This window comes from Calidris pugnax, unplaced genomic scaffold (assembly GCF_001431845.1).
Source record: "Calidris pugnax isolate Ruff unplaced genomic scaffold, ASM143184v1 scaffold38, whole genome shotgun sequence".
In the NCBI taxonomy this organism is placed as follows: domain Eukaryota; kingdom Metazoa; phylum Chordata; class Aves; order Charadriiformes; family Scolopacidae; genus Calidris; species Calidris pugnax.
Genome location: NW_015090995.1, coordinates 18,497,238 through 18,518,819, shown reverse-complemented (window position 1 = coordinate 18,518,819; position 21,582 = coordinate 18,497,238). Strand labels below are relative to the sequence as shown.

Genomic DNA, 21,582 nt, shown 5'->3' with positions numbered 1-21,582 from the left:
AGATCATCTGCCACCACCTACTTTAAAATCAAAACGTGTGTAAGAAGGCTATATTCATTCCACAGAAATTAAATAAAACCAACACATGTATGAATTGTGGGGTTTTTTCCTCTAAAATTATAGCAGAGGTGCGTTTGAACAGAATCGCACGTTCTCGTATGAATTTATTTAACAAGTTTTTAATCTTTAAATATAGATTTAACACATTTTTTTTACAGGTACATATACAATATAGTTCATTTAAACTTGCAGTCAGAGAAAATTCTCTGCTGTGATTTATACATATACATGAAGAGCCTAGTTCAACAGCATACTTAAGGTAACAGACCATGTCGTGTGCAAAGTTTCAAATGTTAAAAATCTCAGACTGTACATTCAGATTTGCAGAACTTATCAACCCCATAAATTAATAAAAGCTTAGATTTAAAACCATGGAAGACAGAAAAGATTAAAACCATTGAATATGCAATGTGTGCTATGTTGGAGACAAATATTTACAGTTGCACCTCAAAATGTGTACTCTTACCACAAGAATTGTTACCACTATAAACAGCCCCGACGGGAACTTAAGAGAATCCTACTTTTCCACCCAGCAAGTGCCTTGTGACCAGTTTTAAAGTAGATGGAAATAACCTTCAATGAGTTAAAACCTCTCTGCTGTGGTTGCCAGTGGCTGAAGACCACTGGGATCTTTCTAGGCCTCGCAGCATTGCCCAGTTCAGACTCAGCCAGTCACCGTTTTGAGGGTGTATGGGGGATATTTTCTGCAATACTGGCCACCCAAACTGGAGAAACGCCCACCAGGGTGGTGGTGGGGAACCCCCCAGGCAACCACAGCCATCACCTAGTTCGATGATTCCTCCGTACAAAAATGGTCACAAATAGTTTAAAAAAAAAACCCCTCCAGTATGTTTTAACATGACAATTTGGGACTGTGTCTAAGAATCCATGGTTCACAAATGAAAGATCATAAAGGTCCCCCTTCAGTCCACGGTATAAAACGTCTCGTTTTGACGGGACAGAGCGAGTTCACTACCGCATGCACACGATCAACCCTGCTCTCAACGCAGCCGGATGCTCTTTGCACACATCTGCTTAAAAGTCAAACCACCTGTACCTACATTCTACAAAAGCCAAACTAGACAAAGAAACACAAAATTAAATTATGAGCGTTCGATCTCCTTTTTCTTTTTTTTTTTTTCTTCTGTCTCAAAAATTCCATAGATACATTATTGTTAAAGATGCTGAAAAGTAGAGTCTTATCACAAGAACATCCTTAGTGCAAACATGGACATTTAACTTGGATTTATGGCACGTGTTCCAAAAGTACATACATTTAATGTAAACTTCAACACTTGCTAGATACAGGTTTCAGCCTTGGGACACTTTGGGACCCTAAGTGATTGGTGACAACCCTGAGTTGTCAGTGTGACCTGACCCAAACCTCACTGAAATCAATGGGACTGACTGCAATGGGCTGGAATCAGGCCCTAAGTGCAAAAAAAAAAGAGGATCTTTAGCGTTATTGCATCTTCACACGTGAGTCAGCCAGATGATGCTCGTACAGAACATTACATTCACATAGCTCAGGTAGATATCTAAGAAAAATCCATCCATAAAATCAATCAAGCAGGACATACAGCTTCTTTGTGGTTTGGTGTTGGTTGGTTGGTTTTTGGTGGTTTTTTTGCAAACCACCTGTACCTACATTCTACAAAAGCCAAACTAGACAAAGAAACACAAAATTAAATTATGAGCATTAGACAAAGAAACACAAAATTAAATTATGAGCGTTCGATCTCCTTTTTCTTTTTTTTTTTTTCTTCTGTCTCAAAAATTCCATAGATACATTATTGTTAAAGATGCTGAAAAGTAGAGTCTTATCACAAGAACATCCTTAGTGCAAACATGGACATTTAACTTGGATTTATGGCACGTGTTCCAAAAGTACATACATTTAATGTAAACTTCAACACTTGCTAGATACAGGTTTCAGCCTTGGGACACTTTGGGACCCTAAGTGATTGGTGACAACCCTGAGTTGTCAGTGTGACCTGACCCAAACCTCACTGAAATCAATGGGACTGACTGCAATGGGCTGGAATCAGGCCCTAAGTGCAAAAAAAAAAGAGGATCTTTAGCGTTATTGCATCTTCACACGTGAGTCAGCCAGATGATGCTCGTACAGAACATTACATTCACATAGCTCAGGTAGATATCTAAGAAAAATCCATCCATAAAATCAATCAAGCAGGACATACAGCTTCTTTGTGGTTTGGTGTTGGTTGGTTGGTTTTTGGTGGTTTTTTTGTTTTTTTTTTTGGTTTACCAAAACTCAACTCTTTTATTTGCAATCGACTTCAACAGTTGTCAGCTAATAAGTAGCCTTCAACCTGTAGAGGAAACTTCAAGCATCTAAACAAAGTGTCAGGAAACTGTAGTGTACTTCTCTGATGAAACGTGATGGATGTCATGGAAAAAACAGCAGGTAAAATGAATAAAATACTGTACTTTCCACAGGAGAGTAAAAAAAATGAAAGAGCAGAGAATGGCTTCCTTTATGACTATGAGAAGCTGCTTAGGACCCCGGTCCCGTTGAGTGCAGATGAAGCTGTGGAGGTCTGGGAATGTGATGGATGGTACAGGACAACTCCAACTACTGTGCTGGTTCTCTGTAACACTGAGTCGAAAGCTTCCAAAGAGCATCGAAAATAGGATGCTACTAGTTCACCCTTAATTCAAGGGGAACTAAACTTTCTCGTGTTACACAGGGCAGCATCTATAAAGTAATGAAGAATGGTGTTAATATTAAAGCATCTTATTCCAAGAAATACATTGTTCCCTGTAATCACGTAGCAGTTGTATAACGGAAAAATAAATCAGTGCACTCCTGCAGTTCTCCCTACAAGCTCAACTCCCACTGGCTTTAGCGAGAGCCTTGTCTAAGGCAGGACCACAGGGTTTGACTCCTTTCCATCGTTTCATCGCTTGATTTTACCAGCCTGGCCAGCTGATACCTTCTCTAGGCTCCTTAGTTCGTCAGGCTCAAAAAGGTTTTCTACAGGGTTAAAAACTAGCTGTTGTGTGAAGCTGGCTGGCGGCGCAGGTCGCACAAGGAGACCCTGCTTTACATTTCAAAGGCCCCCCAAAAATAAAATAATCAACATCACCTGGAAGGGACCCTGTATAACTACGGAAGCCTGCGGCTGCCATCCCTAAAGTGCGTGAGTAATAGTGCAAAGAGCTGGGCTGCATCTGCCAAGCCACCAGCGGCGCTTTGAACAGAACTGGGGCAAAACCTGCACGTTTCAGCCAACATGCTCAGGCCAGCCTGCAAGAGCTCAGGCACGTGCGACACTCTAATGGGGCAAATTCAAGCCAGGTGGCCCAGGGAGCCACGCAACAGGTTGCCTCAAGCCCACCCGTAATGGGGAGGACCATCCCCACCGCCCTGGCCAGCAGGAGCAGGGGACGCGTGAGCTGGGTCCTTGGGGCACAACCAGAGGGAGAAAGCTTTGCTGGGCTTTATCACATGAAGAGCACACACAGGGGATCCCCATAAGGCTTGAAAGAGATCATTTGGCAAGTTAAAACAAACTGGGAGAGGGTCTGGTGTGTGGAACAGGAGCCTGTGTCCTCCTCAAACCACGCGGATGCGGGTGCCTGGCCCAGCACAGAGCATCCTTCCAGCCCTGCTCCGAGTGCTCCTCGCCTTTGGGCTTAAGCCACACGCCATCTGCAACTTTATTTTGCTGTTTAAAAGAACTTGAAAGTTCTTTTTTACATAGCTAATAATTAAAGGCATTTATCACTGCTTCCATTTTCTGTCTGAATCCCTTCTTCATTCCGGCTGCCCTATTTCATCCTCTCTCTGAGAGAAACCAGTCTCGCACAACCTCCATGCAGCAAGTGGAAACCAGAAACGTGCCCTTCTCTCTGCCCAAATTTAAAGGTCAGGTGAAAAAAAAAAAAAAAAAAAAAAAGCTGAAAATCCCTTGGCCCCATTTTGTGAAAATTCAGGAGTGAACAACAGGCTTCCTCTCATTTGTATCTGTTTATCGCTGCCGAGAGAAAGGAAGAGCTCAGACAAAGCTCAGCCTCGATGAGAGGGGAGGCTGGACATGAGCCCTCTGTCACTGAGGCAAAAAAAAGCAGTGGTTATTTTCTGGATATTGCTTTTTCTAAGCGGAGTTCTCTCCAAACTTTTTCCATCGAGATCTGTGTGTTATCACCTGCGATACGAAACTATTTCTACAGCACACACCAAAAAAATCCACCAGGTATCTGCACAGGAGACAGAATAAATCTATTCAGAAGAAAGCAGAAAGGGCTAATCTCAGAAATTATAGCTAGAAGCACACCAGAGGGAAAACTGGTTTTCAAACTGACCTCCAACCAGCCATCTTCCTCCCAAAAAGCCTCCTGGCTTATCTCCAAGCCAAGATTTATAAAAAGCTGAATAAGGTTTCCGTCACCGCCACCTTTGCAAAAGAAGATCTGACCAAAAATACTAGCTTTATCAACAGCATTGCCAATAGGAACCACCCATCTCTAAGGAAAATCACCTCTGCAGCCATGTGAGAAAAGGAAGAAAAAAAACCCATCTGTGGGTTGGTTTGGGTGTTGCAAGTTCAGCTTTGCACATGGGCTCTCCCTTAGAAAGTGGGTACACAACGGTGGATTTGCCAAGCTGGCAATGCTAGGGGAGCAGGGCATTGACCAAATACATGTCTGATAACTTAAAATGGGCAGTAAAAAGTTGCCTGTAACTTCATTATAACTTGTACTGGAATAATTAGCAGGAGGGGAGAGGAACAGCTTAGAAACCTCCCTGTGGCGGGAGGTTCTCGTTAGGGCCCACCATAAAAATCTGAGAAAAAAACGTTCAGGTAAGGGAACCATTTCATCTATTCAGCTAAAGGCTTTGCCCTGAAAAAAAACACCACCCAAACCCAAGATTTGTATGAATTCTGGTTATGAAATTCTGTGATGGCAGATATATTCATTGTGGGGACCTGGAGACGAGCAATAACAGTGGCACTAACCCCCAAAAAGAGCCAGGGTGGCCTCTCCCCTGGCTCTGGATTGACTCCAGTGCACTCTAAGCTCTCAGAGACCCCACATGTTCATCAAGTTTACCCTGCTTAGCCGAAAAACAGCATTTCAACACAAGCAGCTAATAATACATGAGGATTTTGGTGCTCCCTCCTGCCTCCACTTTGCTCTACAAGCTTGGCTGCCTAATTCTCCCTCTGCTTTACCGGAGCAAGAGCTCCATCTTCTGAAGAAGCAGAAAAGAGCCCAACCTGAGCAGTCAGTGGTAGAAAGTCACCTGCAGCATAAAATGGCCCATCCACAGAGGAAAGGGAATTGCTAAATGCAAAGGTGCTGTTTAAAAATCAGTTTTCTGAGTGCAAGTACATCATGGCTATAAGGACACAGCCCTGAAAAGCTCTAGGAATAGCTCTAGGAAATAGCAAGGAAACATCCTACATCATCCTACAATATTGCCTGGAGCGCATGTAAAATTAGAATCGTGCCTAGAGACTGCATATAGGATATGATCAGCAACAGCCAGAGAGAGCAGAGTTAGTGTTATAGGGGAAAACAGAGCCTCGGGGCTGCGACTAGAGCCTGGCAAAGCACCGGGGCAGTGGTGTGAGGCTTTCAGGAGGAGCTTTCTGCAGTTTTGCCTTGTGAAATCCTCCTTACTTTGCCCTCACCAACTCCATAAACCAGCCTGGAGCTGCGAGTCTCTGGGCTTTGGGGGGTACGACCACTGACAAAGCAAACCCGTGATCCAAGTTTGCCCACACCCTACTTTCAGGATGCATTTATGGCTGGAGAAAGCTCCTGCACAGGCTGCGGTCCAGGACCCGGTGAGATGTGATAACCAGATCTCCCCCAAAAACCAACACGTGGTGCCCCAGGGTGGGAGCATGGACAGGGGAACCTCAGCTCTGCTTCCAGCCCCCCAAAAGCTACCTCTTACAGAAAGGCAGAAAAACCCCAGCCTGTGAAATGTGTCTGCCCTGTGACAGAGGGGATGAAAACATACCTTCCTGCACAGGAAAGACTTCACTAAAAAACACTGCAAAACCATCAAGACTGGAAGTCTAAGCCTTTCAGAACGCCTCTTTCATATTCAGCAAAACAAAAGATTTTGACAAAAAGGAAATATTTTAAAACAAATCTACTTGTTTTAAGTTTTTTATGGTCATAACTGGTGTATCTTTTTTTAAAATGGACTATATCTAGGTGGGTTCCCTGAGCTGCTCCCATGGCAAACCCTGGTCCCCGTCCCAGTCTAAGCCTTTCAGAACACCTCTTTCATATTCAGCAAAACAAAAGATTTTGACAAAAAGGAAATATTTTACAACAAATCTACTTGCTCTATGTTTTATATGGTCATAACTGGTGTATCTTTTTTTAAAATGGACTATATCTAGGTGGGTTCCCTGAGCTGCTCCCATGGCAAACCCTGGTCCCCGTCCCCAGCGGATGGCACGGCGATGAGGCAACGCACGGAGTGGTGATGCTGCACACAAAGCCAGGGAGACAGCCTGCTCTTAAGGCACCTTCTCGTGTCATCTGTTATGCTTCCCTACCTGTTTCTATGTACACTTGCGGCTAGAAAATGAGAAATGCTATTTTTGGAGACCAGACGCCTTCTGCTGAAACCTGGTGACCTGTTTATAAACTTTATTCCGACGGCGGCTTAACAAGCAGGCAGCCAGGAGGGCAAGAGAAATGCAGAAATGGGGTATTGCCTGTTGGGGGTCAGGCCACGTCAGTCTTTTGCAAGCAGGAGGAGATTTTCCTTCTCGTGTCATCTGTTATGCTTCCCTACCTGTTTCTATGTACACTTGCGGCTAGAAAATGAGAAATGCTATTTTTGGAGACCAGACGCCTTCTGCTGAAACCTGGTGACCTGTTTATAAACTTTATTCCGACGGCGGCTTAACAAGCAGGCAGCCAGGAGGGCAAGAGAAATGCAGAAATGGGGTATAGTCTTTCGGAAGCAGGAGGAGATTTTGCCTGGGTACCTCCTGCCCACATGGGGTTTGGGGTTTGAGCTACAGCAGCAAGGAGGCAAAACAGTCAGAGGAATCCCTGATCAGACTCCAGAATCCCTGATCAGACTCCGGCTCTTCTCCCCCAGTCTTCTACCCAGTGCTCTTGCAAAGAAATCTACGGTTTCTAAAATGCTTGGTTTTAATTTACTAGTGCCTAAAGTCACAGAAATGTCTTAAGGTCTTAACAAACAAACAAACAAAAAGCTTAATTTACTACTTTTGCAGGCTTTTTGGAATAGCTGCTTTCTGGTTTTTGTCTTTGTTTTGTTTTTTTTTCCTGCAGAGGCATATGCAGCCAGGTTTAGTACATCAAGTGTAACGCAAATGGCTTAAAAGACCTGATAGGAGTTCTGAGCTATTTCTGCTATATAATACCTGCCACTTTGGCGTTCCGGTATCTGCAGTCCCCCACCACTATCTGCAGACTGTGGACAGGAATCCAGCCTTCTTTTCTTCTGTTTAGGTTTTTCACCAACCTTTGAACGACAACGGTATTAGTGACAGGAACACACCAACCCCAGAGCCCTTTGCACAGCACCTGGTGCAACCAACAATTTGTTCAAACCAGGGAAGCGTTTTAACAGGAGCTGGGTGTGCGTTTAAAGTATTCTTCCTGCCTCCATTTAGGAACTTAATTAAAAAGCCTACACTGGGAGCACAGTTCTCACCAACGGAGAGGAACAGGACTCTCCAGAGCAGCAGTTATTCTGCCTGAGACCTGTATTGATCTCCAGAGGTGCCAGTTTCCCTCCACCGACTACTGATGGAGCCAAGGACAATTACTCTCCTCAATCCTGTTCCTAAGCTAGACTGGCAGGATTTAATTTAGGCAGGGTACTCTAAGTAAATTCAACGCAGGATGTAGGCAGCTGGAAATAACTCCTGCTCATACATGACATTTCTCTGTCAGCCATGCAGGGAAATCTGCACTAACAAGAAAAGTTTGGTGTGAGAAATCTCTGCCTGGCACCGGCCGAAGCAGCTGGGAGAGGTGGTGAGCACTCAGCAAAACCGAGATGCTTTACACCTTGCTTTTGCTAGCAACAAACTGAATTTCCCTTGAAATGCAAGGGCTGTAGGTGCTGGGGCCAGGAATCCTCCCTGGGGAATGTGTGTCTGTGCTTTTTGGGGTTAGTGCCAGCACAAATCTGATGCAGGTTCCTGCCAGCATCAGCCTCCCCACATCCCCTCCTACCGAGACCCCGGGCTGGCTGATGACAAGCTAGTCAGAAATCAACCTGGAAAGGACAGCCAGCCAGAAATCTCTGCCAAACTGCTGCAGAAACCACAAGATTTCTGCCCTCTGAGATGAAGAGACCAATGGTTCACCAGGCAGGAGGTTGGGTGCGGTGATTTCCCAGGCAATGGGAGAGAACCAGCTGTGAAGTGTTATCTTGTGAGCCACAGCTTTAAATACAACAGAGAGCTGGTCCACAGCCATTAACCAGTTAATGCTTATTTGAGGGAGGAAAATGTCTCACAATCACTTCATATTGCTATTAATAAGCCCAGAGGAACAAAGCCAGCAGCTGAGCTGGGGTGGCCAAAGAGCTCTCACTTGAAGCATCATCTGGAGTGGGAAGAGGGCAGTGAGGATGTTGGTAAAACACAGCTGGTCCATGGCAAGGGAAGCCCTGACATGTTTTTTCCAGGCAAAGCCAGCGCTTATGGCCTCTAGTCTTGGCAAGGGAAGGAACTCTCTGGCTTTCTGGAACAGCCTAAAAGTTAATCAGAAGCTGCAGCGAGCGCATCGCTGCACAGGGACTGCCCCGCAGGCTCCGAGAGATAAGGCAAAGTAATCCTGAAATACCTACCACTGTCCCTCACCATCTTCATGCAAAAGCTGAATTTCATCCCCATTTTTCACCAGCAGGTCTTCTGAGCCTCTCCTCTTGCAGTCCGCCAGGGCTTTGTATTTTCCTGGAGACTGTGATAATAAGAAAAAAATTATCTCATTTAGCCATGTCGTAGAGCCATAGGTTGGAGGGATCATATCATGCAGCTGTTATTTCTGACCACCACAGGGAACATGACAGAGCCCTGTCAGCTACCTTAATTAAAATTATTTCAAGAAACTATGGCCCCAGAATTGAGATATGGAAAATCCATGCGACATGGACAAGATACATGGATTATCCAGTGAAGCAAAACAAAGTGACATGACCAAAACCAGCAGCCCCCTGAGCTCTGGGACCATTGCACCCCCGTACTAACCAGCTGGTTCCCATCCTCCTCTTCGGTGTCGGAGCAGTTGGAGAGGTACTGGTTTCCTGACCACTCCTCCAGCCCCTCGCAGATCTCCAGGGACTGTGACATTCCTGGCCAGCCTGCAAGAGAGCGTGGAGCTCAGGGTGGGGGGATCCCAGCACCCCTGGAGTGCACCCCGAAGGAAGGGAAAGGGTCCCTACTTCTGTGGGGCTTGTTCTGGGGGGACGGGAGCCCACTGTCCAGCATCACCGGGCTGGTGCGCTCTGAATCGTTCTCTTCTGAGCTTATGGAGGCTCTCTGCTGCTTCCTGAATGATAAAAAAATAAAATCATACAGAAGAAATTCATCTTACTTTTACTTCATGGATGAACACGCTCTCTGCTGCTTCCTGAATGATAAAAAAAAAATCATACAGAAGAAATTAATCTTATTTTACTTCATGGATGAACATAAACTCTATGAGGTTTTGTAAAACAGGGTCAGATATAATAATGGTACTTTTTAATGGATGTTTCTATGAAAGTAAAGGACTTCAGTGCCTGGTTTCAATTTTTTGGGAGGGCAAATAAAGTTTCTGCAGTATTTCTTCCCCTCAATTTGAGCACGGTCCTTGATCTTTGTCTCCATTGGCAGAGGAGCTGCAGCTCAGGCTGTGCTGCCAGGCCAGTGCCAGGGGCTGCCCAAAGAGACCCTGTCCCCAAACCCCTGCCATGGAAGGACAAATGCCAGCACGTCCCTCCTGCCTCCCACCCCGGGGTCCCGGACAGAAATGGGGCAGGGGGAAAAACACAGAGGCAGGATATGGCCAGAAGGTGCCCAGGGATGGGAGGTACCAGGGGAAAGCCCCCAGTATGGATGCAGGACTCACCCATCACCCAGCTGGGAGGAGAGTGGGAGCTGGTCCGTGCAGGAGCCGGGCTGCTGCTTCTCCACTGCGGGGAGATCAAACACCAGCTTAAAATCCAGGTTTTTTTTTTATTAGCAACCTCGAGTCACACTCGAGGCATTATTTTAAAATACTTCTGTACGACCTTAATGATTTCTGTTTAGAGAAAACCAGACACAGGGACTCTTGCAAAGCACAGACTTAGTTATGATTAAGATGCTATTTCAGCCCAAATCCAATAGCGAGCATGCCACTGCAGACTCTCATATGCTTAACACTAGGCATCTGCTATGTATCTTGTTGAATTAAGCCTATGATAACAAATGTGAAATAATCCCCAAGGTAATGACCAAAATAAATAAATAAATATGTACTCCTGTAATTCTTTTTCACATAAGCACCTGGTCTTTACTGCTCTAAGTTACGTTATCTCCCTGCAAAGTAAGGCCTCGCTCCGGTATTTTGCTGCCAGGCTTCTCCTGAAAATCAATGCTCTGGTGAGAATTAGTGGATTTGAAGCTTAGCAATGTGAAAATAGGAAAGGCTCTGCTGCAGAGAGAAGGCCACAGAGAAATTGGTCAAACGTACCTTTAATAAGCTCCTGCTGCTTGAACAAAATTTTTCTTATTTCATTCAACCATGCCATCTTCAGATCTACTGTTTGGGCCTGGAAGAAGATAAAACTGTCTGAATTTTGAATTAAGAACTACCCATTACAATGTATGAAATAAAACCTTACTTTTCTGTGCTGCAATTACCTGAAGTCCCCTTTTATCCAAAGCCACCGCTAAATTTTAAACATTCTTCATCTTTTAAAATTGATGGTCCCCACCACGTCCAGGCAAAACACAGTGGAAACTGGAAGAAGATAAAACTGTCTGAATTTTGAATTAAGAACTACCCATTACAATGTATGAAATAAAACCTTACTTTTCTGTGCTGCAATTACCTGAAGTCCCCTTTTATCCAAAGCCACCACTAAATTTTAAACATTCTTCATCTTTTAAAATTGATGGTCCCCACCACGTCCAGGCAAAATACAGTGGAAATTGTGGAGCCATCGCTACAATGCAAGGAGCGTGGGCAAAAGCACGTGTGCATCTTTAACAAAATACCTACAGGGCCAAAACTGCCTTTTGAATATATGTATTCTTGGCTATACACATCTGCTGTACAAATTTAAGTTGGCTACTGTGTTGTAACACAGAGAAAAAAAGCTCTATGTTAGAGCAGAGGACTTATTAAAAAAAACTTTTGAATATATGTATTCTTGGCTATACACGTCTGCTGTACAAATTTAAGTTGACTACTGTGTTGTAACATAGAGAAAAAAAGCTCTATGTTAGTATTAAAAAAACCCCAAACAATATTTGCACAATGGGTTTTCCTGTGAACACCCCCTTAGGCAAACATTTCACCTCCATAAATTTCTATTCAAAATGCTACAAAAGGGGAAAAAAAATATAAATAATGAAGAAATAAGGTCAATCAGGTTACTATTTTGCAGATGAGTTGAAAGACTGCTGGAAACAGCACGATGGAGGCTGAGCCTCTGCTCTGGGAGCAGTTCTGACAGCTATTTGTAGAGGCTCACACGTGGCCCGTGGCCATTAAAGCATGAGGCCCAGTTCCCAGCCAATTCATATAAGCCATTAAGCACAATAAATTGTTCTTCTTTTTTTTTTTTCAACTACAGGTCTATTGGAGATTTCATCTGGAATAAAAGGCTCTATTTCTAAGCACCAATTCTGTCTCCACTTTAAGATGACTTTTAGGGTCCTGGACTGGACACTTGGGGGGACAGCTCTGGGAATGCTGATGTGGACAAAGAGGAAGAGAAAATGCGAGTTAAATGTGGATGTACAAATACCCAGACTTTTGAAGTGACAAACCTGCACGACATAGACCTCTTCTCGCCCACTATACCAGATTTCAAATTTCCGATGATCTCCTTTCACATTCTCCGTTATTCCAACCGCGTTCATCTGCAAAGCCAAAAGAACCACAAGAAATTAAACACACCACAGATCTCTCCCTCTTCCCTAGGATTCCAGACATTTTTGCAGCAGGTTAAACAAACCCGTTTTCACCCAGTTTAACAGATTTTGTCAATTTTCATTTCAGTAGCAACTGAAACTACCAGCTTGCTGTATTTGCAAAAGCTTTTTGAAACCAATCAATGGACTTTTAGGGGACTTTTAATTCAGGAATTGGTGGAACTAACTGAAAAGTCATCTCATGCCTCTTTCAGCATGGAATTTCTCAGATAAGGCATATGAAAGTTTATAAATGCACGGCGAGTTTTTTTTCTACATACGTTATTTCTGCCACATGAGTCTTTATTTACTTGCTGGATGCTCTGTTTCATTCTTTCAGCGAACTTTAAACCCCATTTGTGAAGCCCTCAGCTCCTTCAGGAATGTCAGTTCAGCATCTTTTGGCCCCTGCCCATCCCTGTAGTTGAGAAATCACCCCAAGGTTTCCAAAAGAAGGGTTAACTTTTGGATGTACAGCCTGAACTGCCACAAACCTGGCTTTTGGGAAGGATAAGCTCTATGTGGCTGGATGCTGCTGTACCCGTTATCACAGCCCACTTTTGGTAAGTTGGATGGAAATGCTAAAGGCACAAATAACTCAGGATCTGCACAAAGAGACCCAACTGGATGAGGAGCTCCAACTACGCTTGGAGACCAAGAAACTCTTCAGCAATAAGAGGCCTCCGACCCACCTGCTGAACACATCAGAGAGCTAAAAAATGCTTGAATACCTGATATTGCATAAAACATCTTCTCATTTGAAGCACAGTTTGCTAGGAATTTATTGCTGATTAACAGACGGTCAGAAATAGCTGAAGTATCCCACTTACATGTTTTGAAACAGATCTAATAATAATGGTATAATCTATCATAAATTATTCACACAGACCACATTAGATAAATCAGTATAAATACAAATAAGGCCTTAGAAAGAATATCTGTCTAACACTGCTGTCCTTCTTGGTTAATATGTGCTTCCTCAGAGCTTTTGGTCTGAAAGACTAGGAGAATTTACAAATTAGGTCACTTGGGCAAACTTTCTGTTCGTAGTTACTTATTCAAATGTTGACACCCATTTTCAGTGACTACCAATGGCCTCAGGGAATAGGAAGCAAGTTGCTAATTAGCTCTCTTCATTTCTTCACTGGCGTAAACAGCAGAGATCTTCCCAACTTTGGAGAAAGCGTTTGCCTCCAGATGCAGAAATGCTCCTCACTGAAGAGGGGTTGGTATTTTCCCAGTCTCTCTTTGCCTCACACCCCTCTCTCAACTGGTCCAGTACAGTAAAAGTTGAGAGATCTCCACTGAGCTTGCAAGAAGGTGACAAAAACCAGTGACCACTGCCACATCTGCTGTTTTACACCCATCCATTGGTATTTAAAAACACACAGGTTGAAGTCTGCAACAGCACCCTGAACATTTTGGAAAATTCTATCCAGTGCTATGATGCCCTTGAAAACTGGATCAGGCTCCCTCCTGACTGCATGAACACTTAAAAAACTTGAAAGTTAAAAAAAAAAAAAAAAAGAAATTATGAAAAATGTTAAAAGGGCAGCCTAGAGAGCAGCTTATGATGCCCTTGAAAACTGGATCAGGCTCCCTCCTGACTGCATGAACACTTAAAAAACTTGAAAGTTAAAAAAAAAAAAGAAATTATGAAAGATGCTAAAAGGGCAGCCTAGAGAGCAGCTCATCCAGTCGCTGCAATTTCCAGCTCTGGGCTCTTGTTTAGCACAGCAATTTATACAGTCTCCTACAAAACTGCCCGAGCATCGAGATGTTAGAAATTTTAGGTGATCTACTATGAGAAGTGTCAGCAATAGACATATTTAAGGTCTGCCTGTTCGTATTAGTGGATTTTGCATTTCTGTGTCCTCCCCCTTGGCCAGGATTTACTGTCCCTGGGCTGTTGACTGCAATGCAGACGAGGTGGGCTCGTGGAAAGCTCTGGGATGGAGCTCCTCCCGGTACGAGGCAGACTGATTTACTTGGCTCTGCAGTGAGTTATGAACCTGCAGCCTCTACGTTACTGCACCTCAGCTGAAGAGGAGGCATGTACCACTGGATATTTTACACAACATGTAAAATATTACCCTGAGGGCTTCTTTTGTTTGTTCTACAGATGTCCAGTTACACAGCTTCTACCCAACAGCTTGCTTTAATTCTGAATCCCCACAAAACATTCTTGCAAAGAAAAATAATTTCCTGGTACTATCATGAATCAAACAAATGTCAAGCTCCAGAAACACAATTTTGCCCTCAGGACAGCAATTCTGAAGAGGGATGTGTGCAGATGTAATCCTGCAGCATCCATGGATTCTCTTACCCCAACCTCTAAGTGCAGCAATGCAAACAACTGGAAAATGAGCCCTCTTGGGGCAAAGAAAAACCCTGGCCCCATCGCCTGGACTCCTGAGTGCAGGATTGTCTCCTCCTGTCAGGTTTTCCCCACACCACCTCTTCAGTTCTTTCAAAAGCACGTATGGCAAAACAAGTACCATGGGGAAAACAAGCTCTCCAGGAAGAAAACGACGCTGTTTGGGAAAAACATTTAACATATGGCCTGGGATTTGCTCTTAATACACAATTTGTAACGTGCACTGGAGCTGAACAGACTTATCTGCTATTCTATGGCTTTGATGACTCGTGGCATCTCTGTCCCCAGACCCTGTGGAGATCAGGGACCTGCAGTCTCCGTGCTTGAACGCTCTGCCTCCAAATGCCCCCTTTTTTTTTTTTTTCTCCATTCTAAGATACACTCATATTGGGGGTTTTATTTATCCAGACAAACAAGGCAGAGTACTGAGACAAAATGCCGCTGTTAGAAGTGCTCATCACACGCAGTCTGCCAGGAGGACTCTTTTAGAGAAGCAGTTTGGGATTTTTATTGATAATAGTTGGTATTTATGGGCTTGGGACAGATGTTTATGTCCCTCTTATTCCCTCTTATTTTGCCATAGGCTACTTTCTTCATCTGATAATTGTACATTTACTGCAGTTAGAGCCTGCCAAAGGAGAAAGGCGATGAGAGAGGAAGAAGAGTTCTCTCTGCATCCTCCCAGCTGGGAAATGGGTTGAGAGCAGCCAGGCTGGGCATCAGACAGACCTCTACCCAAGGGACCTCCATGGGGACCAGGGGTGTGAGGAGCCCCCTTGGTCTCCCAGCTGGGCTGGGGAAGACATGAAGAGCCTCCCCAGTTCCATGTCCTCGCCCCCACTGCAGAAAGCAGACTAGGGAAGGGGAGAAGGCACATTCTCACCCCTGGGACTTGCCCATAGCACCATATCCCTGGCAGATGCCACCACATACATGACTCTGAGTCCATGGGCTCCCCCAGCTGCTGCTTCAGCTGTGGGGGTCCTCACAGCTTGTTACACCCTTTCATGGGCACGGCACTTCCATCTGGGGCATTACAGCCCTTAATAGCAGAAAACAAGTCTCTGTGTTAGAGGAAAAATAATCTCTGGGTCTGCAGAGTTATTGATTTACAATATAAAAGGCAATGGCCCCAACCAAAAAAGTCCTTACTTTCAAAAAATGCTTAAAACTGTAAGATGAGGTTTTGTCGTATCCGTCTCCATGCTCCTCTCGCTTCTTGCAGAAGACCAAGGCTTTCTCATACAGGAACAAATGCCTCTGCATTGGCTTGAACCTGGCAAGATCCTTCATTTTTGTTGGACCTTTTCGGTGTCCTGTCCAAACACTGAAAGATCCTTGCATCAACACTTTCCCCAGTTCGCTCAGGTCACCCTGGTGAGAGTACGACAAAGGAGAAAAAAAGAAAGAAAAAGACATCAATTAAAATGCAAGAGGCCTGTCCAAACAATGACGGGTGACAGGGCCAGCTCTGTTCCAAGGCACGTCACTCTCAGAATAGGTCTTCCTGGAAGGATCAGATGATCTTTTGGGAGTGATGGCACGGTGCCAGGAGGGATGCAGAGGTCTCGGATGCAGGGTTGCAGCTGTGTGAAGGGATACAAGTCAGTAACTGGAAGAACTAGGAAGATAGGAAAGCTCTCCAGCTCCTGTGGAAGTCCAGGTCAAGGGATCTGGCTGTTTTGGTGGGAAAAAGCAGACGAGATTTGAGCCTGAACTGAAGTCTCAGAGGATGGACTTCTCCAGGAGACCAGGACTGGGACCAGCAGCTTCGAAAGCCATCCCCTCACCCTTCCCTGAAGCCCTAGGAAAGGTTACTACTTCAATGAGCAAGGATCAAAATCAGCCGTGGAGAGTATTTGGTTGAATGTTGAATGAGAAATGCTATGAGGACACCCCAGCTGAATTAATAAGGCAAGCCATGAGACAACTAAGGTGCATGATGGAAAAAAATACTCTCCAAAACCACAAGGTGGCAAGTATGGGCACTACGTGACTTTGGATGTGTCCTTTGGATGCAGAGATTGTCCAAAATCCTGAAATCAGATGGAAGGCTGTCACCTGTAAGAGCTTCCTGATCCCATTCACTTTGTAGCTGCTCTAGTAGAGTTTTTAGCCCTTATATTCTGAGACACTCTCCACTCCCAATGCATCGTGTGGCCTTGTGCAAGGTCTCCCGTTACCCCCATCTACTCACATCATATCCTGTGATTGAAATCTGATGCATAGAGTCGTTGACTGACTTCAGCAAATCCAACATTGCAACCAGAGCTTCTTGAAGTTCCTGAACTCCATCACAGCTCGTGCTGTACTTTAGCAGCTCCTGAAAATAGAAATGGGAGAGCACGTGTCGAACAAAACAGAGTTTTCCATCTCACCTAAATTTTCCAATGCCCAAGAGCAACCTTGTTTTCATAGGTCACAAAAAAATAAGACTGGCTCTAAACCACAGTCAGCACAAGGTGTGGAACAGACCACTGAAGCATGGCCCATTTTTTTCTGGGTTTCCTTAAGGACAGTGTCAGGTTATAGAGTGGCATCACGCTCATCTGAGCTCTTTGTGTTGTGTTTTAAATTGGTAAGAAATGGGAAATAAGGCTGGTGTTTTCCAGCAGCTGCCAATATGTTGTATATGCCTTCAAATAAGGTTGCAGTAGATGATTGTCTTCAGACTGGCAGACACAAGGAACGGATTGTATAAAATCCAGAGCCTTCAAGTCAATAAGCAGAAGACAGAGTTGGGAATTATACCACTGAAATAAAATTACTTTCATTTGAGATCTCCTCTGCCCACTTACAGCTTCTTGTGTACCCATCCCTCATGCAGGAAACTGGAAGGTGGGGTTCAGAAGCCACCACCCCAGTTCCCTGTAAATTGGGAATAACAGCACTGCTCTGCTTCAGTGAGGGGACACAAGAATAAATGCATTAAAGATCACAGGCATGATAACAACCCTGAGGGGAAGGAGAGATGCATCAATATACTAAGGATTGTATAAAATCCAGAGCCTTCAAGTCAATAAGCAGAAGACAGAGTTGGGAATTATACCACTGAAATAAAATTACTTTCATTTGAGATCTCCTCTGCCCACTTACAGCTTCTTGTGTACCCATCCCTCATGCAGGAAACTGGAAGGTGGGGTTCAGAAGCCACCACCCCAGTTCCCTGTAAATTGGGAATAATAGCACTGCCCTGCCTCAGTGAGGGGACACAAGAATAAATGCATTAAAGATCACAGGCACGATAACAACCCTGAGGGGAAGAAGAGATGCATCAATATACCATATCTCATCCATCATACTCTTATGATCATCTCTGGTTCAGATTTCTTAGAACTGTTTTTGTCATTTTGCACCTCTGAACAGATTCGATCTTTCTCCCCATAAAAAAAGCTTGTTTTTTTTTCAGGTGTGTGAATTTTCATCTTCACTGAAAGTCCCTACAGAAGGCCAAGACAAGCAGAATGTAATCTAAGGCTTGGTACTGATTTACAGGTAACCTTTAATTGAAAAATACAAGAATAAATGCATTAAAGATCACAGGCACGATAACAACCCTGAGGGGAAGAAGAGATGCATCAATATACCATATCTCATCCATCATACTCTTATGATCATCTCTGGTTCAGATTTCTTAGAACTGTTTTTGTCATTTTGCACCTCTGAACAGATTCGATCTTTCTCCCCATAAAAAAAGCTTGTTTTTTTTTCAGGTGTGTGAATTTTCATCTTCACTGAAAGTCCCTACAGAAGGCCAAGACAAGCAGAATGTAATCTAAGGCTTGGTACTGATTTACAGGTAACCTTTAATTGAAAAATAAAACAAGCTTGAAAACAGATCTATCTCCCAATGTCCTCTCGAAGCAGAACACGAAATACCTTCAGGAGTAACTGGTATTTTGTCAGGCGCTGCACTGGCTTCAGCAAATAGGAATCCAGCCCGAGTTTGTGCTCCAATTTTCTTTGGCATTCCTGGAACCAAGAATTCTGATTAAGTATGTTCTGCACCAACTATAAGTAGTTATTCCAACAGCACAACTAGTATGCTAGGCAGAACACGAAATACCTTCAGGAGTAACTGGTATTTTGTCAGGCGCTGCACTGGCTTCAGCAAATAGGAATCCAGCCCGAGTTTGTGCTCCAATTTTCTTTGGCATTCCTGGAACCAAGAATTCTGATTAAGTACGTTCCGCACCAACTATACGTAGTTATTCCAACAGCATGACTTGTATGGTTTGCTGACTTCAAAGATTTCGTGTAAAAATGTCATATGTTGCCTATAACTGAAGAAATTTTATAAAAACACATCAAGTAATATAATGAATGGATCTGCCTTTAACTCCTTGTGTACGAGAAACCCCAACTGCTATTTTCATGAGGCTTCCATGCAATGGTAAACAGTATATGCTGTGAAATCAGCCGGGTGCTGAGGAGGGTGTTTGGGACAAGTGAGCATCCCAGGAGGATGCCTGCCTTGGTGGGGGCACACACAGCTCACCTGGAAGAAGGTGCTTTCAGAGCACTGCCTCCACAGGGACTCCGAGCGGGGCTTGTTCTGGCAGTATTTCTCATACATCTGGAAATCCTGCCGCTGTAAGGGAAGCCAAAAAAGGAAGTCACACACACACACACACTCACACACCCCCAACCTGCTGGGCAGGCAAACAAGCTGAACGCCCAAGCTGTAAATTTGCTTTTTTCTCTGCTTCCAGCCTTAATATCTGCAAGTCACAGAGTTTGGGTAACAGAACCACTGCTGGGAATCACAGCAGTGCAGTCACGAAGGCTGCTTTCCCCCATCTGCTGCTGGCCAGGCACCCACGCTCCCTGCCCTGCTGTTGGTGCTGCCTTCTCAGAAGCATCTTCCCCAACTGACATAACTGAGATGTTGCGGAGTGCGACGAATCAGGAAAAACACTGGCCTTTGAGTCTGCTACATATGCGAAAGTGAGTCACCCACCCTGTCTAGGAAACAAAATCCCACTCTCTCGGGCGCTCCCAGGCAGCTTTCCAGACTGTGCAGGAAAATTCTGCAAGAGAAGGGAGAGGAGACAAAAACACAGGAGTGAGGAAAGCAGGATTTGGGTATTTCATCCTTAAAGGAAATGAGTCTGATGAAAAGGTGAACAGAGGGGGCACCGTACTTGTTGTGGAAGTCGTATATCTCGGGCATGTTTCCAAAGAGGACATCCTTCCTGTTCCTCAGCACGGGAGGCATGAGGATGAGCATGGCAGGGTTGTCCATCTCAGCTCTGTAGCCCTACGGGATGCAAAAAGGGGACCATCACTCAGTTGGTAAGGCCTTGGTTTGGCATCTCCTCGAAGGCAGATGAAAAAGGGACGTGAACAGACTTGCAATACAATCTGCTTTGTTTCAAACTGCTACATCCCTTTTATTGCCTTATTTTTTTGTCCCTAAACCCTTGTCTTTCAGTCCCTGAGCACGTGGGGTTGCGGTCCAGCAGGAGATGGCTTGGATGGCTACCATGGACATGCTCTCTATTCACCAAAGGCAAATGGTAGCCACCTTCTCCTTGCTATGGCCTGACTGTGGGAGGAGGAACTTGTCTGGGTTGAGCACATCTGCTCTACGACCATGGGACACAGGAGTGACAACGTGTTTGTCACGGGGATTTGTTACACAGGGGATGCAGTGACATACAATCTCATGAGAAATGGTGCACGAGGTAGCTTGTTACAAAGCAGAGATGGCTTGAGATCAAATAACAAGATCAACAGGCTTTTTGCTCTGGTACAAGAGCTGCTGAGCACCAGGGTCTCACTCTCCTGGATGCCTCAGGATTTCTGTCCTCCGTGGCTCCACTTGCCTCTGGAAACCCCAGCCTCCCAAGCAGGAAGGAGCTGCAAGGGACAATGCTGCACTACAAATCATTGGGTGGAACTAGGAGATAACATAAAGGCCACCTCAGTAACATCACATCACTGCCCCAAAACCAAAACATTCACCAGATGTGGCAAACACCCTAACCCTAGAGCAGGGAGAAGGCATGGCCAGAGGTCGGGACCGTCACTGCAAAGAAGACATCATGAAGGCCACCAGCCACCGCTCAAGCTGGCCACACTAGTCACCAAGTGTTGCACAGAGCTGAGGTCCTTTTAAACATGAGTGGCAAACATGGTTGCAAAAATGGATTCAGGATGTACAGCCCATCTTCCTTGGCTTTCCCAATCAATCTCTCATGCTCACTATGGTTGGGATCTGTATTCCTTACACCCAGCAGGTATTTTGTAGTTGATTAAGGATGCAGGAGAAGATAAGTATCTGGAAAAACAGTCATTTATATTTAACGGGCAGGCTTCCCTCTTTAAAGGAAATACTGTTTTCAGAAAAAGGCTATCAGTCCATTTTTCTCTCTCTAGACTTGATAAGCCCAGTAATAAATCTGTGTACCTGCCAGCTGCTTTATCATGTACACTGTGGTTTAACAAAAACCCCAATCAGCGCAGGGCAATTACGTGTAACTACCTGCAGTCCAACAGATTTATATCCTGCTTGCTCCTGGGTGAGAGAAATGCAAAGCAGGGGAGAGCCATTTAACAGCCAGCTTGTTTTGGCCATCAGCAAGAGTGATATTGGAATAAAGCAGTAGTATCTAAAATGGCAGCATGAGAAATTATCATCTGATTTCTAAAGAAATGTGGGTTACACGTTCACACACTTCACAGTATTGAGACAGAATCTTCCCAAGGATAAAACACAGGCTTCTTGCTTTTGTCTCCAAAAGGAAAAAGAAAGTAGGGAACAGTTAAAAATAACAGTTTTTTGTACATTTTTCCAGGCACTGATAAAACTAATTACCAGCACTTCTGTGTACAAACAGAAGGCTTCTCCTTCATTCTAGATGAAAAGCTCATCCTGACACCAACTGTTCCTGCAGATGCTTCCAACAAAGAAAAGCTTGGGAGAAGACTTAACATTTACAACTAGCTTGGGTTATGACAGTCTGGTAGAAACCTGCCCCATCACATTTTTGCTTT

General features: G+C 44.5%; 1 protein-coding gene across 1 annotated transcript in view; it reads right to left on the bottom strand.

Moving 5' to 3' along the window:
• Positions 1-1,809: 1,809 nt before the first annotated feature.
• The window catches only part of MCF2 (MCF.2 cell line derived transforming sequence), a 63,988-nt gene continuing 44,215 nt past the window's right edge, over positions 1,810-21,582 (bottom strand). The window contains exons 17-30 of the mRNA XM_014955324.1: positions 19,728-19,843; positions 19,544-19,613; positions 19,082-19,174; positions 18,650-18,742; positions 16,781-16,906; positions 15,736-15,957; positions 12,063-12,155; positions 10,759-10,837; positions 10,153-10,216; positions 9,485-9,591; positions 9,291-9,403; positions 8,891-9,003; positions 7,452-7,552; positions 1,810-2,779 (exon numbers count right to left, since the gene is read on the bottom strand). Coding sequence (XP_014810810.1) covers positions 2,739-2,779; positions 7,452-7,552; positions 8,891-9,003; positions 9,291-9,403; positions 9,485-9,591; positions 10,153-10,216; positions 10,759-10,837; positions 12,063-12,155; positions 15,736-15,957; positions 16,781-16,906; positions 18,650-18,742; positions 19,082-19,174; positions 19,544-19,613; positions 19,728-19,843 — 1,431 coding nt within the window. The 3' untranslated portion in view covers positions 1,810-2,738. The remainder of the gene's footprint in view (positions 2,780-7,451; positions 7,553-8,890; positions 9,004-9,290; positions 9,404-9,484; positions 9,592-10,152; positions 10,217-10,758; positions 10,838-12,062; positions 12,156-15,735; positions 15,958-16,780; positions 16,907-18,649; positions 18,743-19,081; positions 19,175-19,543; positions 19,614-19,727; positions 19,844-21,582) is intronic.